This window comes from Sorex fumeus, unplaced genomic scaffold, assembly GCF_029834395.1.
Source record: "Sorex fumeus unplaced genomic scaffold, SorFum_2.1 ptg000047l, whole genome shotgun sequence".
NCBI lineage: Eukaryota > Metazoa > Chordata > Mammalia > Eulipotyphla > Soricidae > Sorex > Sorex fumeus.
In genome coordinates, this window is record NW_026606104.1 from 1,015,964 (window position 1) to 1,031,460 (window position 15,497).

General features: G+C 39.0%; 1 protein-coding gene across 1 annotated transcript in view; it reads left to right on the plus strand.

Annotated features, from left to right (window-relative positions):
• The window catches only part of CD53 (CD53 molecule), a 34,098-nt gene extending 20,172 nt beyond the window's left edge, over positions 1 to 13,926 (plus strand). The window contains exons 2-8 of the mRNA XM_056123014.1: positions 3,073 to 3,152; positions 5,093 to 5,281; positions 6,063 to 6,137; positions 6,655 to 6,750; positions 10,517 to 10,597; positions 11,076 to 11,159; positions 12,618 to 13,926. Coding sequence (XP_055978989.1) covers positions 3,090 to 3,152; positions 5,093 to 5,281; positions 6,063 to 6,137; positions 6,655 to 6,750; positions 10,517 to 10,597; positions 11,076 to 11,159; positions 12,618 to 12,689 — 660 coding nt within the window. The 5' untranslated portion in view covers positions 3,073 to 3,089 and the 3' untranslated portion in view covers positions 12,690 to 13,926. The remainder of the gene's footprint in view (positions 1 to 3,072; positions 3,153 to 5,092; positions 5,282 to 6,062; positions 6,138 to 6,654; positions 6,751 to 10,516; positions 10,598 to 11,075; positions 11,160 to 12,617) is intronic.
• The last annotated feature ends 1,571 nt before the right edge of the window (positions 13,927 to 15,497 follow it).

Consider the following 15,497-nt stretch of genomic DNA (forward strand, 5'->3'; position numbering starts at 1 on the left):
GATATTCTTATCCAAGAATAAACATTCTTGATACCAAAAGTTCTCTAGATTTAGATTTCCCTAAATATTTCCATGTACTTTATAGGGCAAAGGGTAATTTTATAGGATACTAATTAAATATTTTGAGATGAAAAGATCATCCTGTATTATCTTACTAGATCCATCTAATCACTCATATCCTTTTAAGATAGACATAAGTGACTAGAAAAAGAGATAGAAGATGTGATGGACAAGAGAAATAAGTTGAGTTTTGTGAGAAAGGGGACAAAGTGTAGGTGTGACTTCTAAAATCTAACTAAAGCAAATAAAGTTTCTTTCCTGGAATCTCTCATAGATATGCACCCCTGCCAATACCTTAAATTTGATCTGACTTTAGCAACTACAAAAATAAATTAATCCTGTGTTGATTCACTAAAATTGTGGCAATTTGTTTTCAGTGGCACTAAAAACCAATACAAATACTTTCCATAGATCTTTGAGGTTTGCCCTATGCAGCAGTCTCCTCTAAATTACTCTGCTCGGTGAACCCTAACTCTTTCTATCTCAGCAGCATTCTCTCTTCAATTCAGGGACTCTGACTTTTCTACCTGTCCAATGTCAAAGCAATAAACTAGAGCAATCATAGAACTCATATCATTTACTTCCCATATCTCAGTGATCACTGTCCTTTATTGTCTGTTGTTCAGTTTCTTTCTGGCCATCATATTATCATATATATACTTTTTGGTTATTTTAGTCAAGAAAATAAATCTGGTTCGTGTATCTTGGTCAATGGTATATATGGCAAATATGTGAATTTATATTTTCACATAAAAAAACTAAATTAAAAAAGGTGAAATAATTTCAGGAATATGTATTGTTGCCTCACTATACAGAAAGTATTATTATATCAGTGTATTTATTATAAAATTATATAATTTTGGTTACAAAGTTTAACTTTTAAACTTACAACACATCTTACCTCATACTGATTGGATACAGAGAATTATTAGAGTTGTTTTTTGTTTGTTCTGTGCTTTTTAATAATTATTTTTATTTTTATTAGGTCAGGTAGTTGTAATAGTGTTAAAGTTTATAGTATCAATAGACAGGATTACTTCCCCTCAACACCACCAAGATGGTCATGACCATCTACCACTGTCCCTACAACTTTACTAGTCTGATTTTCTTCCAGCCATCCCCAAAACTCTTCTACCCACACTGTTTTCCAATTTCTTTCATAATATAAGTCTAACAATGACTTATTATGATTGAGTACTGTTTTTACTCTCTATATTCTGCTGATAAAAGACAAAATCCAGTATTTGTGCTTCCTCTGACTTATTAAGTGATATTCTCCAGTTCCATCTGCTGTCACTGTCACTGTCACTGTCACTGTCCTCCTTGTTCATCGATTTGCTTGAGCGGGCCCAGTAACAATGCGAGACTTGTTGTTACTGTGTTTGGCATATTGAATACATCACGAGTAGCTTGCCAGGCTTTGCCATGGGGGCAAGATACTCGGCAGATTGCCAGGCTCTCCAAGAGGGGCAGAGGAATTGAACTCGGGTCAGCCCAAGCAAATTGCATGATTTCATCTTGCCTCTGAATGGTATTCCATTGTGTATATGTACCACAGCTTCTTGATCCATGCATCCACAGTTGAACATTTGTTTCCATATCCTATTGTACTGTGTTCTACTGTGTGTACATATATCTGTTTGAAATTATGCTTTTGTGTTTGATAAAGGAAGTGGAATTGTAGGGTTGTATGGAATTTCTTTTGTTTGGGTTTTGGACCGAATTTGGCAGTGCCCAGGATTACTCCTGGCACTGTGCTTAGGGAGTCCCTCCTGGTGAAGTTTAGGGAACCATAGGCAGTGCCAGGGATACCAACCCAGGCTGGTCAAATACAAGGCAAATGTAATACCCACTGAAGTATTTATCTGGCCTTAATTTTACTTTTCTGGAGAAATTGCCATACTTATTTTTTAGAGACTGAATCAGATGACATTTCCATGAACAGTGAATGAAAAATCCTTTCTTATCATATCTCCAATACTGGTTGTTTCTAATCTTTTGGATATATGAGATAATATCTCATTGGGTTGGGCTCGAGCGATAGCACAGTGGTAGGGCGTTTGCCTTACAAGCAGCCAACATGGCCCACCCAAGTTCGATTCCTCCGCCCCTCTCGGAGAGCCCGCCAAGCTATCGAGAGTATCTCGCCTACACAGCAGAGCCTGGCAAGCTACCCATGACGTATTCGACATGCCAAACACAGTAACAACAAGTCTCATGATGGAGACGTTACTGGGCCCGCTCGAGCAAATCGATGAACAACCGGAGGACCGTGACTGTGATCTCACTGGGGTTTCTTCAGTAAAATAATAATTAGGCAAAGGCATGTTCCCTGACCCCACCTTCATTTGAAGACTTTGTAGGCCAGATGAAACATGGGAAATTTAAGAAATTGCTTGATGAAACCAGTGTCCTTTCTCCACATTGATTGATCAGCACACCCCTGACTTAAGGTCTCTCTTCCTGAATAAGTATCCAGCCATTATCCCTGAGCACTGACTGACTAGACTACTGTCTATTATTATGATTCATCTTTCTATGTAAATGACTGTGTTACTGTCCTATATAGTCTTATTTCAATATTAAATATCTTTGGCTTGCTAAACTGAAACTAAAGCAAGTGTCCAAGATGAGTTGTTTGGGACCTAATTTGATTGAGACTAAGAGAGCATGGTAATTAGGAACATTTCCAAAGGAGAGTCACAATTAAAATCCTAATTGATGTTGGATGGCAGGAGAAATATTATAGTGATAAAGCTCTTGCCTTTTTGTGACCTACTCCCATTCAACCCCCAGTAATATATGTGATGCCCTAAGTATTGTCAGAAGTGACTCCTGAGCATTGAGCCAGGAATAGCCTGTGGGCACTGTTGAGTGTAGATTCCTCACTGCCACCCTCCAGATAAAATAAATGCTGAAATTCCTGAATGTTAAACAAGTGAAGCCTCTGATGTCTGGCACTATCTTGCAGAGCCAAGTTATTCTCTTTCTCTTATTTCCTCTACGTTTTAGGTCAAGAATATACCATCATGGGTATGAGTAGCTTGAAATTACTGAAGTATGTACTGTTTTTCTTCAATTTGCTTTTTTGGGTAAGTGTTATTTCTTCTGAATATGGGTGAGTTTACTTTTCGACTATGCTCTACTTCTCTCTACTGAAAGTTCTGATGTGGAGTACAACTCATGTGTACTTGGATTATGTCTAGCATATCCAACCTCATAATAAGGAAATAACTTCCTTCTCTTATCCACCATGGTCCGCAAAATGAAAGTCACATGTGTCATTACTTATGGAGATGCTGTTTCTCTCTGGGGGATTTGGGCTAGTTATTGCTCATGAATGAAAAACCTGACTTTACATTCTACAGATTGAATGACTCTTGTACCCCACACTCTCCACCCTATAAAGGGGAATAGTTGCATGAAAGGCAGGGCAGTTACCTTTTCTGGTGATAATTCACTACATCAAAATCAACAATTGGATTTCAGGAGTAGAATGGTTTGATAGTCAACACGATCACGACTATCCTGTTATTCGTCGATTGCCTTGAGCAGGCCCCAGTAACGTCTCCTTGGTCCTAGCCCTGAGATTTTTTAAAAAGTGCCATATTCAAGGCTTTTTCAGAGTTAGGAGAATGAGACCCATCATTGTTACTGGTATTTGGCATATTGGGTACGCCACGGGGAGTTTGCCAGACTATGCCATGTGGGCAGGTTACATTCGGTAGCCTGCCAGTTTGTCCAAAGTAGGAATGAGATAATAAGATGTCAGCTTCTGGGAGCTGGGTTTTATAGTCCCTGAGTCTTGGCCGCCGATGGGATTACACGGCGCCAGGGGGCCAGTTGTTGGGTGTGACCCCTGCCTACTGGAATTTGGAGGATCTGGGTGGAGGATGCTCAGCCCCGATCCGAGCAGGCTTGGAGATCTCAGCCCCGGGACCTGCATGCCTTTGTTCCTCTGCCGGTACCTTCATGTGTGTGGAGAGTGGTCTCAGCATGGTGGTGGCTGGTTCTGGAGGTCTTTGGCTGCCGGAGCCCTGGTCGGGGTGGGGAGGGAAATTCAACCTGCTCCCCTCCAAGGGGCCCCGGCGAGGACAGCCAGGTGCGGGGGCAGGAGACTCTGCGTTGTTCTCTTCGGGGAGCTGGGTTTTATAGTCTCTTTTTTGATAGTCATATGTGTAGAATATTCTTAAAAGTTTAACAAAATGAATTTCTTCAAAAAGGACATATCTTCTAAGGGCCAGAGAAATACTACAGAGATTAAGCTGACTTCCTTGCATGTAATTAATTAATCCTGGTTCAATCCCCAGGACCACACAATGGTACCCTGAGCACTGCCTAGGATTGCCCCAAACCTAAATAAATAATATCTCTTTAACGTGGTTGTGATTTCCAAAGGCAAAACTATGTGTAAGCAGTTGTAGGGAATTTGAAGCAGGAAGATACTATGCTATCAGCAGGCATAAGTTCCTCCTGGAATCTGTGTTGTTGTTTGTTTTGTGGCCACTACTCCAAGATCTGTGCTCAAAGGTTCCTTAGGGGATCATGAAAAATTAATCACTGAACCCAGGCTTCTTGCATGCAAAGATGTGCTCAGTCATTCATTTTTTATTTTGTCCTTATTTTGGTTCATACTCAGTGATGCTCAGAAATAATTCCTGACTCTGCTTTCAGGAATTAGTCCTGATAGTGCTCAGGAGATCATATAGGATCATATAGGGATCAAATCTGGGTCTGCTTCATGCAAGGCAAATGCCCTACACACTGTACTATCACTCTGGGCATTCTGCCAGTTCTTTGTGCCATTCCTCTGATCTTTCACTTGGTACCTGATATGGGAAGGATAAAGAGTGAGTGGACCATCACAGGGCCATCATCCCTTTTTCGGAGGGGAATCTGGATAGAGAGATTGTGTAGGAAAGCCTATATAGAGCAAATGGAAGAAGATAATTGATTTCAAGTAAGTGAGAAATTAAGGAGTTATTAAAGAATCACATCTTTACTAAAAATATTATGGAATTCTTCATTTCAGTTCTGTGGATGCTGCATTTTGGGCTTTGGGATTTACTTTCTGGTCCACAACAGCTTCGGAGTGCTCTTCCATAAACTCCCTTTCCTCACGCTGGGCAATGTGCTCATCATTGTGGGCTCCATTATTATGGTGGTTGCCTTCCTTGGCTGCATGGGCTCCATCAAAGAGAACAAGTGCCTGCTTATGTCGGTGAGTCCCTAGATGCACATGTAATGCCCTAACCAGGGTTACACAATGTCGTAAGTTATAGGTATGATGTTTCTATACTATGGTTCAGGGAAAACATAGAACTATAGGATTGATAAATCAAGTCTGACCAATAGTATTTTGCTTTTGATTAGAATTGTAGGATAATTAGAAGTGAGCATCATCCTTCTTTGCATTCGTTTTTACACTGCTAATAAGGGCTTTTGTCATCATAATTTCCATTTGTAGCATTTAATTCTTCTTTGTGTATGCTTGAAATAAAATATCACCCCTTTAAATTCTCACATTAGTATGAATTTTAAGGATGTGACTTAGTGTTACGAGCATAGAAAATTTAATCTCTAAATTCTTTGGATTACTATGACCTTCCATAAATTTTCTAAGATGCTTCCCTGTCATATATGTGCATAAGAATTGTTTAGTTTGCTGCCCTTTTTATAAATTATTTTAATAGATTAATACAAATTGCTTTATTGATTTGGCAGATCAATATGCAGCTATATAACATTCAATACACTACATGATGTTCAAGAGGCAAATGAAAGATAAAACAATGTAGATAGAAGATAGAAGATAGCTGACGTGTCCTCTAGAGACTTGGAATTAAGTTGTAGAAATAGAATACATAGTAAAAGAAGACCCAAGAAGACAGGAACAGGAACCTGTGCATATGTGGAAAGAAATGTCTGAATCTTTTTAGAGTGGAGTGGCAGTGGGGAAGAACTGAAATTAATGCTGTTTTCATCTCTCTGATATCACTTAGTTTTTTGTCCTGCTGTTGATTATCCTCCTTGCTGAGGTGACCTTGGCTATCCTGCTCTTCCTGTATGAACAGAAGGTAAGTCAGAAGAATGCAACTCATTTTTATATGACTGAGAGAGTAGAGTGTTCTGTGAAGAAAACCTATAATAAATGTAAAAGCTACATGGAAGAATGAAGCCAAAAGAGGTTTGTTATCATTTGGAAGAGGGGGAAAAACATTTAATACATGTTTTTTATAAAATAAATAAAAAATATTTTATCTGATGACTCTGAAAAAATGCACAGGAAGTATAAGAAATTCTTTCTCCTTCTCGATTCTTCCAGGTATTTTGCAGTAGGCAATATTTGCTCAGCATCTAAAGAGAGGCTACACTCTATTGTCCTTTTACTTCTCAGAATTGCAGAGGAGAAAGAATACTGTGTAATTCTTGAATGCTGTCTCACCCTTAGCACTTTTTAAAATATACAAAATCCCTTTCTCACTTCTTTTAGTTCTAAGGAGTTCAATAAAACCTCTAGTCTATAATAAAAACTCAATATTCTATTCACATACTTTTTATAATGTTGACTTTTCTGCATTGTGCCTTGTCTAGCTGAACAGATATGTGGCTGAGGGCCTGGCTGACAGTATGAAACGTTACCAGTCGGACAATAGCACTAGGGCAGCGTGGGATTCCATTCAGTCATATGTGAGTACAGATGTTAATATTACTCATCTCATCCCAAACTTCATTTCCAACATCAGTTCCAAGGGTCTAGAAGAGATTTCGTTTCCTGGGATCGAATGCCCAGAGCCAGGTAATAATGACTCTGGCTATCATAAACAGAAGGGTACAATACATATGATTAGTATAAATTCTATACATTCTTTACTTCCTGTCCACAACTCAATAAGACTTATTGTTTAAACACTACTAAGAAGTAAAGAAGAACAAATACATCATACTGAATTTTTTTACCCCAAAAATTTCCAGGGAAAGTTTGAGCCACTTTAGTGGTGTTCAGGGTCAACCCCTAATGATGCTCAGGGTACCACATGTACCCTAGATATTGAACTAGGGTAAGGCCAAAGTATCCACATAACAAGGGTAATGCCTTGCCTCCAGTACTATCTCTCTGGTCTCTATTTTCCAAATTTTTTTTCTTCCAAAGGGCTGGAGCTATAGCACAACAGGTAAGGCATTTGCCTTGCACGCGGCCGGCATGGCTGGCCTGGGTTCGATTCCTCCTCCCCTCTCAGATAGCGTGGCAAGCTACTGAGAGTATCTCGCCTGCACGACAAAGCCTGGCAAACTTCCAGTGATGTATTCAATATGCCAAAAACAATAACAACAATTTGTTGTGAGATGTTACTGGGCGTGCTCGAGCAAATCGATGAACAACGGGAGGACAGTGCTACAGTGCAGTGCTACTTCTCTTCCAAAAAAGAGAAATTATAAATGAAACTTAAAAGTTTGTAAGTATGCTAAATAAAGCTTATTAGACTACCAGTACCCCATTATTTATGCCTCACAGAAAACCTATATATTAACTCTTATTCATATTTCTGTGTATTGATAAAGAAAAATAATGAGATTACTCTGGCACAGACATAGTGTGAGTTTTGAATAATACAGCTATGCATCCAATTTCTCCCTTGTCCAAGTGTGGAGTACAAGAAATGGAATAAGAATTAGAAATAGAAAGAACAGGATTTGATGGCCATGAAAGTTACTAAAGCTCTCGGTATTCCCAACCCTTTATTTAAAAAAAAAAATCAGTCTGAATCCTTTTCGTTATAGAATTTTCAGACATATAGAGAAGCAAGGACAATATTAAAAAATAAATTTCCAGGTCTATATTACCCAGTTTCAACAGTTATCATTTTATTTTTCAATTGTATCTAAACTAATCCCATAGAATATTCTGGGGCTGAAGAAAGAGCTTAGTGGACTGAGCCTATGCTTTGCATGCATAAGAGTTAGGTTTGATTCTAGCACTGCATATGGTTCCCTGAGCACCTCTAAGAGTGAACCTGAGTACTAAGCTGAAAATGGTTCCCAAGAAACACTGTGTGGACTGAAAAAAATAAAAACAATACTTTAATAATATTTTTACATGGGTCACATTCAGTGGAACTTGGGAGGCCTAAGAGCACTCTTGGAGATGTTTATCCAGATGGTGCTGGTCTGATGACTCAGGACTTGGTCTAGTTGTTCTCAGGAGTCGCCAGGGTTTCGCTGGCGGTGTTAAGGGGCCATGCAGAGCAAGTAACTGAATTTCGGGACTCACAAAAACTAATCATATTCTACAATTTGAACCCTACAATATTTTTAAAGCAAATGCTAGAAATTATGCTATTTGGTCCATTTGTTTCTTCTTTTGCTTAGAGAAACTTTAGGTTTACAAAAGAAATGAAAAGGAAGTATAGAGATTATTCATGCATTGTCTTCATTATTGCCAATATCACTCACCAGGATTCTGAGGAGATGAGAATATAATAATTTTAAGCAAGGATATGCCTACATTGACAAGTTATAATCACCCAAGTCAACCACAGTTTATTCTAGGTTTAACTAAATAAATGGAGATATATTTGATGCTCATTGGTAGAAATACTCGATAATGTCAAGATATTAGTTCTTTCAAACTTATCTATATATTCAATACAAAATCATTGAAGGTTTAGTAAATTATTGCATGAATATTGACCAATTCTGAAGTTTACCTGCAGAGCAAAAACCCAGAAGTCAACATACTATTTGGGGGGAAAAAGTTTTAGATTCTATGCTATTCAATTTTAAGACTTCTTATATACTCACAATAATCGAGACTGTTTGGCATTTGAAAAGGAGAAAAATCGATCAATAGAACAAAATAGAGATACCAGAAGCAGGCCCACATAAACACAATCAACTGAAATTTTACAAAGGGACAAAGGCTATCTGAAATGAATAAAACAGTCCCTTCAACAAACTGTGCTGGGACAACTGAATATTCATATGCCAAAAACATCTGTAGTCATGGATCTCATAACCTTCAAAAAATAAACATCAACTGGTTCACATGCTAAATGTTAAACACAAAATTTCCTAGATAATCAAATAGAAGGAAAATATGAGGATATAGTGATGTCTTTTTAGGTGAAAGTGGGAGTGTTCAGGGTACATGTCCATAGATAGTGATGCTTTTTAATAGCAACACAAAAGGCATGATTTATGGAGGAAAAAACTGCAAAACTGAACTGAAGATTTCATTTTTTGATGAGACTAACCCAGCTGATATTAAAATGAATCACTTCTGTTCTATGAAAGACAGCATCAAGACAATTAGAAGAGGACCTGCAGTGATAGTACAGTAGGAGGGCATTTGTCTTGCATGTGGCTGACCCGGGTTCGATTCCCAGCATTCCATATGGTCCTTGAACACCACCAGGAGTAATTCCTCGGTGCAAAGTCAGGAGTAGCCCCTGTGCATCATTGGGTGTGACCTAGAGTCCCCCCAAAAAGAAAACTAGAAGAAAGGTAATATTATCTAATGTTTTATGTGAAACATAACATAAAGTTTGATGTAAATTAGAATTATTCTACTTTCTGTAGGGCATTTGCCTTGCACTTAGCCAACCCGGATTCGATTCCTCTCTCTCTCTCTCGAAGAGCCTGGCAAGCTACTGAGAGTATCCTGTCCACACGGCAGAGCCTAGCAAGTTCCCCGTGGCATATTTGTTATGCCAAAAACAGTAACGACAAGTCTCACAATGGTTACTAGTGCCTGGTGTTACTGGTGCCTGCTCAAGCAAATTGATGGACAATGGGAGGACAGTGACAGTGCTATTATCTTAAGTGTTTAGGGGGCCTAGTTAATTCAATCTGATCATCCCTCTATTATATAATTCCCTAGATGTGTAATTTTTAATCTGTAGAATATTAATAAATCAAACATGCCCTTTCTACTGTACATATTCTTCTGTGAATTAAATGATATGCTAGTGATAGAGAAGGGAACACCAAATAAAGGGTGTTGGGAGGATCCTCCCAGGATGGGAGAAGCATGCTGAAAGTAGACTATAGACCAAACATGATTGTCACTCAATGCCTCTTTTGCAAACCACAACACCCAGTAAGAGAGAGAGAACAAAAGGGAATGCCCTGCCACAGAGGCAGGATGGGGGGTGGGAAGGATACTGGGATCCGTGGTGGTGGGAAATGGGCACTGGTGGAGGGATGGGTATTTGATCATTGTATAATTGAAACCCAAGCACAAAAATTTGTAAGTCTACAACTGTACCTCATGGTGTCTCACTAATAAAAATTAAAATAAATAAATAAATAAAGTGCTTTGTTACAGGGAACTCTTATACTTAAGTCAATTTATTTTTTGCAATAAAATTAGATCTAAATGGATCACCTATTCCTCTAAGGTCTGTAGTTTCCTTTCTGTTGACTCTCTAATGATGACTTTTTGTTGAACTTTTAGCTGCAGTGTTGCGGTATAAATGGCACAAATGATTGGCTCGAAGGTCCACCATCATCTTGCCCCTCAGACCCACAAGTAAAGGTAATTTTTGAGAAACATTTCTATTATTGGCCTATTTGGTTAGTTTTGAATTACCTTAAAATTAAGACCTTTCTCTATCTTCTTTGCTCGGATTGGGAGATGTGAGCTGAATATATCTAATACCAAGCTTAATTCTCTTGGCATCATGATCACGATCACGATCATCCTGTTGTTCATCAATTTCCTCAAGCAGGCACCAGTAACGTCTCCTTCTTCCTAGCCCTGAGATTTTAAAAGAGCCATTTCAATGCTCTTTCAGGATTAGGAGAATGAGACCCACCATTGTTACTGGTATTTGGCATATTGAGTACGACACGGGAAGTTTGCCAGACTCTGCCATGCGGGCAGGATACTTTTGGTAGTCTGCCAGGTTCTCCAAGATTTACATAAGGCAAAAATATAAGCCATCTTTCAAAATAAGTCTCCTAATTAAGTTGAATACTGTGGAAACTCATTTGTATTTGTAAATTTTTTCTAGGGTTGCTATATGAAAGCAGAGCTGTGGTTTCAATCCAATTTCCTGTATATTGGAATTATCACTATCTGTGTGTGTGTGATTCAGGTAAGAGTTTAGTCACAGAACCATTATGAGGATTAAATTAATTAAGCCATGCAAGGTTTTAGGACATATTGGATATATAGATATACTCTATAAATATGAGCTCCTCATATTTGTAATATGTCGACATGCCACAAATTATATTATCAACTTAAGTCACTCAGAAAATTAAAATTAAGATATATCTAGTCAATTTGTCCCTACGATATACAAGTGTTTCATAGTCAGATGAAAGGCTACCTAGGAGTTTGTATAAAAAGAACACAACTCAGGCTTTCAGCCCTTAACTGCTGCTGGCTTTGGTCCATTCATTGCACTTCTCTGTGCTTTCGTATGTGACCTCAGCTGTTAAGTGGACACCATATCTGGCTTGTGTTAAGGATTATTAACATTTCTTTCCAATGCTTAGGATGATGCCTCAAAACAAATATTTAGTAAACAACAAATCTTTCTTTTAAAAACAAAAGGAAAGAAAGAAAAGCTACCAGGAGAGGTCAGAGCAATAGCATAGTGGCGCGAATGTTTGCATTGCTTGTGGCTGACCAGGGTTTGAATCTCAGAACACCACCAGGAGAGATCCATGAGCATGGAGCCAGGAGTAAGCCCTGAGCACCACCAGATGTGGTTCCAAAACAAAACCAAAATAGAAAAGCTACTAAAGGAACACTATCTTGTTTTTTTGTTATTATTGTTGTTGTTTTGGGTGGTCACACCCAGTGGTGCTTAGAGTCTTTACTCAGGGATCATTCCTGGTGGTACTCTGGAAACAATATTGTGTTCTAAGGATTGAACCGCAGTTAGCCAAATGTAAGACAAATGCCTTACTTGCTATGCAATCTCTCTGGTCCAAGGACAGCACTGTTTTAATCTCAAAAACACTTGTGACAGATAAAACCTTCCACTTGGAAAATTAGCTTTGTATGCTAAGAAAAACTGTATTATAAAAATTTAATCTATTTTGTCCATGTTCCCTTTTTTAGTTTGACAAGTCAGGGATTAAAGGCGTGGGTCTAGTTTCGTGATAGTTTGTGATAGCCTTTATACCATGTGATAGTTTGCCCATTTTATGTCCAAGTGCTTTGGGTCTGTCACAGATTAATTAGGGCTATCCCAAGAAACTCAGTGAGAAACAATATATTCTCTACTTAGAAATCAAGCCACTGAGGATATAGAATGATTCATTGTACAAAGTCTAACCTTGTACTGTGCCAGTATTAGAACATCTATATTTCTTATGAAGACTTAAGATGTCCCAACACTATACTCTAACATCTTGATGTTACTCATCTCTGCTTCCTACTGAAAAGCTAAAGGGGGCAAAATGTAGGAATTTAAAATAATTGCAGGAAGGCTGATATTAGTCTGAACATGTTCTTAGTCTCTGAGTTCAAGACTAGGGGCTATGGGAGAGATGGTTTCTCCTCTGAAAATCTTATATTTCTCCATACTTTACCCCCTCAGGTGTTAGGAATGTCTTTTGCACTGACCCTAAACTGCCAGATTGATAAAACCAGTCAGGCTTTAGGACTATGATCTACTACTATGCTGTGCTGGAGAGACTGACTTCATCTCTCTGAAAATCTAAAATCATCAGCCACATTCCTCAAGGTACAGATGCTACTACATGGGCATTTTCGAACATGAAAAAACCAAGAAAACCTGTATAAAAAGGGCTCAAGATCAAAGGTTGTGCTCGGAACTTGAAGTTTTGCATCTCCTATTGTCAAACAGGTCTCTAGTCTTTAAATTCCATCCAGTTTATTTTCAAAGTCAAGCAAGATAAGAGCGAAAGTGATCTCTGGGGATACATTCTTCTGTTTTCTTTTGACTGAAAACCCTTACAGTATGAATGAGGTTTTGTCTGCAGTGTGTGGTTTAAATTTTTTTTTAAAGGGCCTTAATGATTAATTCTACTCCATTTTCCATGCTGTGCTAGAGAGACTTGCTTCATCTCTAAAAATCTTCATCTACAACATGAAGTCCAAAATGATCACTTCCTTCATTGGAGTCTTTTTATTTCCCCCTCTCTATTCCCACTTTGGTCATTATCTCATACAACCAGCAAAGAGGGTCATTTCTCATCTCAAGCTTCAAGATAATTATCAGCCACATTCCTCAAGGAACAGACGCTACTACATGGGCATTTTCGAACATGAAAAACCAAGAAAACCTGTATTGAAAAGGTGTGCTTGGAACTTGAAGTTTTGCATCTCCTATTGTCAAAGAGGTTTCTAGACTTTAAATTCCATCCAGTTTATTTTCAAAGTCAAGCAAGAGAAGAGCAAAAGTGATCTCTGGGGACACATTCTTCTGTTTTCTTTTGACTGAAAACCCTTTCGGTATGAATGAGGTTTTCTCTGCAAAGAATAATGTGTGATTTAAATTTGTTTTTAAAGGGCCTTAATGATTAATTTTACTCCATTTTCCAGAAGAAATTACCCAGCGATTTCTATCCTATCTTCAACCATATTCTTAGACTTTTATTTACATAACTATGGAAGAACTCAACAAGATATGTTATCTCGGGGCTGGAGCAATAACACAGCGGGTAGGGCATTTGCCTTGCATGCGGCCAACCCAGGTTCAATTCCCAGCATCCCATATGGTCTCCTGAGCACTGCCAGGGGTGATTCCTGAGTGCAGAGCCAGGAGTAACCCCTGTGCATCGCCAGGTGTGACCCAAAGAGAAAAAAAAAAGACATGTTATCTCTGGTTGTTTTGGTATTAAACACATTCAAAAGATGTGATTACTGCAGTGTTACTGTCAGATAAGGTTTTGTTAATGTAAGATTCTAATTCTTCAATAAATAAAATGGATTTTTATCTTAAAATCTACAGTCTCATTCCTATAACCCAAATATACTTTCCATACCTTATCCTTAATTGCCCTGCCAGAATGCCAAACGTGTTTGTTAACTATTGCTACACAAGAAATCAATTCAAAACTTATTAGTTGAGAACACAAACATTATCTCACAGTATTTGTGAGTCATGTATCTGGGAGCAATTCAGCTGAGTGTTTCTGGTTCATGGTCTCTTACAAGACTACAGTCAAGACATCAGCCAGAACAAGCTCTCAACCAAAGCTTGATTGTAAAAGGATTCACTTTCCAAACTCTCTGATGTAGCAGTTGATAATAATACATGTCACCTGTTCCTGGCAATCTCACATCAAGTGTTGCAGGTAACTTGCATGAGGTGGGGAACAAGGGAGGCAGCCTCAAGAAAAGAGTACTTTCATCCTTCTGTTGACTCACCTTGGTCACCCAGAGAAATTTCTTGGTGGCTTAGGATTGGTAAAGTCTGCTCTGAGAGCCTACCTTGCATGGAATGCTAGTGTCCCACCAGCTCAACAAAAGCAGTTGTTAAATTGAACCTGAAGTCCACTTGACATACACAGAATGAAAACTGGTCTCCATCATCTAAATTTTCAGAATGATGAGGACTCAGGCTATTGTGAGAAATTTTGGGCTGGAGCGATAGCACAGCGGTAGGGCGTTTGCCTTGCACGCAGCCAACATGGCCGACCTGAGTTCGATTCCTTCGCCCCTCTCGGAGAGCCCGGCAAGCTACCGAGAGTATCTCGCCCGCATGGCAGAGCCTGGCAAGCTCCCCGTGATGTATTCGATATGCCAAACACAGTAACAACAAAAGTCTCTAATGGAGATGTTATTGGGCCCGCTCGAGCAAATCGACGATCAACGGGAGGACAGTGACAGTGACTCTTTGCCCATATCATGAGCCATGTTTCCATTATTGTCTTCCTTTGCAGAAAAGAATTTCAGGAGTGAAATAGTGAAGTAAAATAGTCCTAGAAACTTCTAAGTAAGAAATTTACTTAGATAAAAATAAGGGGCAAGAGGGACAGAGAGAAATGCATTCAAGAGAGAACCCAGGTTTTTCTAGAGAGGAAAAAAACCTTTTTGGCAGGTCAGTTTGCCCGCCAGTATTTGAACCCGTGGGCTTTCACCGTGCAAAGCCCAAGGCGTCCTCTAGGACCCTGGAACAAAAGCGGACCTGAGCCTTTTCCTCTTCTACCCCAACGCTCAGCCTCTACCCCTCCCAACCAGGTTCCTATGGGGGCGTGGCCTCTTCAGAAGTGGGCGTGGCTTCCTTAGAAGTGGGCGTGGCCTGATTTTAGGCGGCTGCCGCTCACGGGGCTACAGGTAGTTTAATCATACCAAGAAATCTAGTGTAACATCACAGTTCACATACCTACACACCAACATGCAGAGCCTTTTTGGGAAAAGGATTTTTTTAAAATTGCCTTGAGCCAGAGTTCTCTGCATACATAAAAGTTTTAATCTGAGTGTTGCCATATATTAACTTAAGGGTAACTCT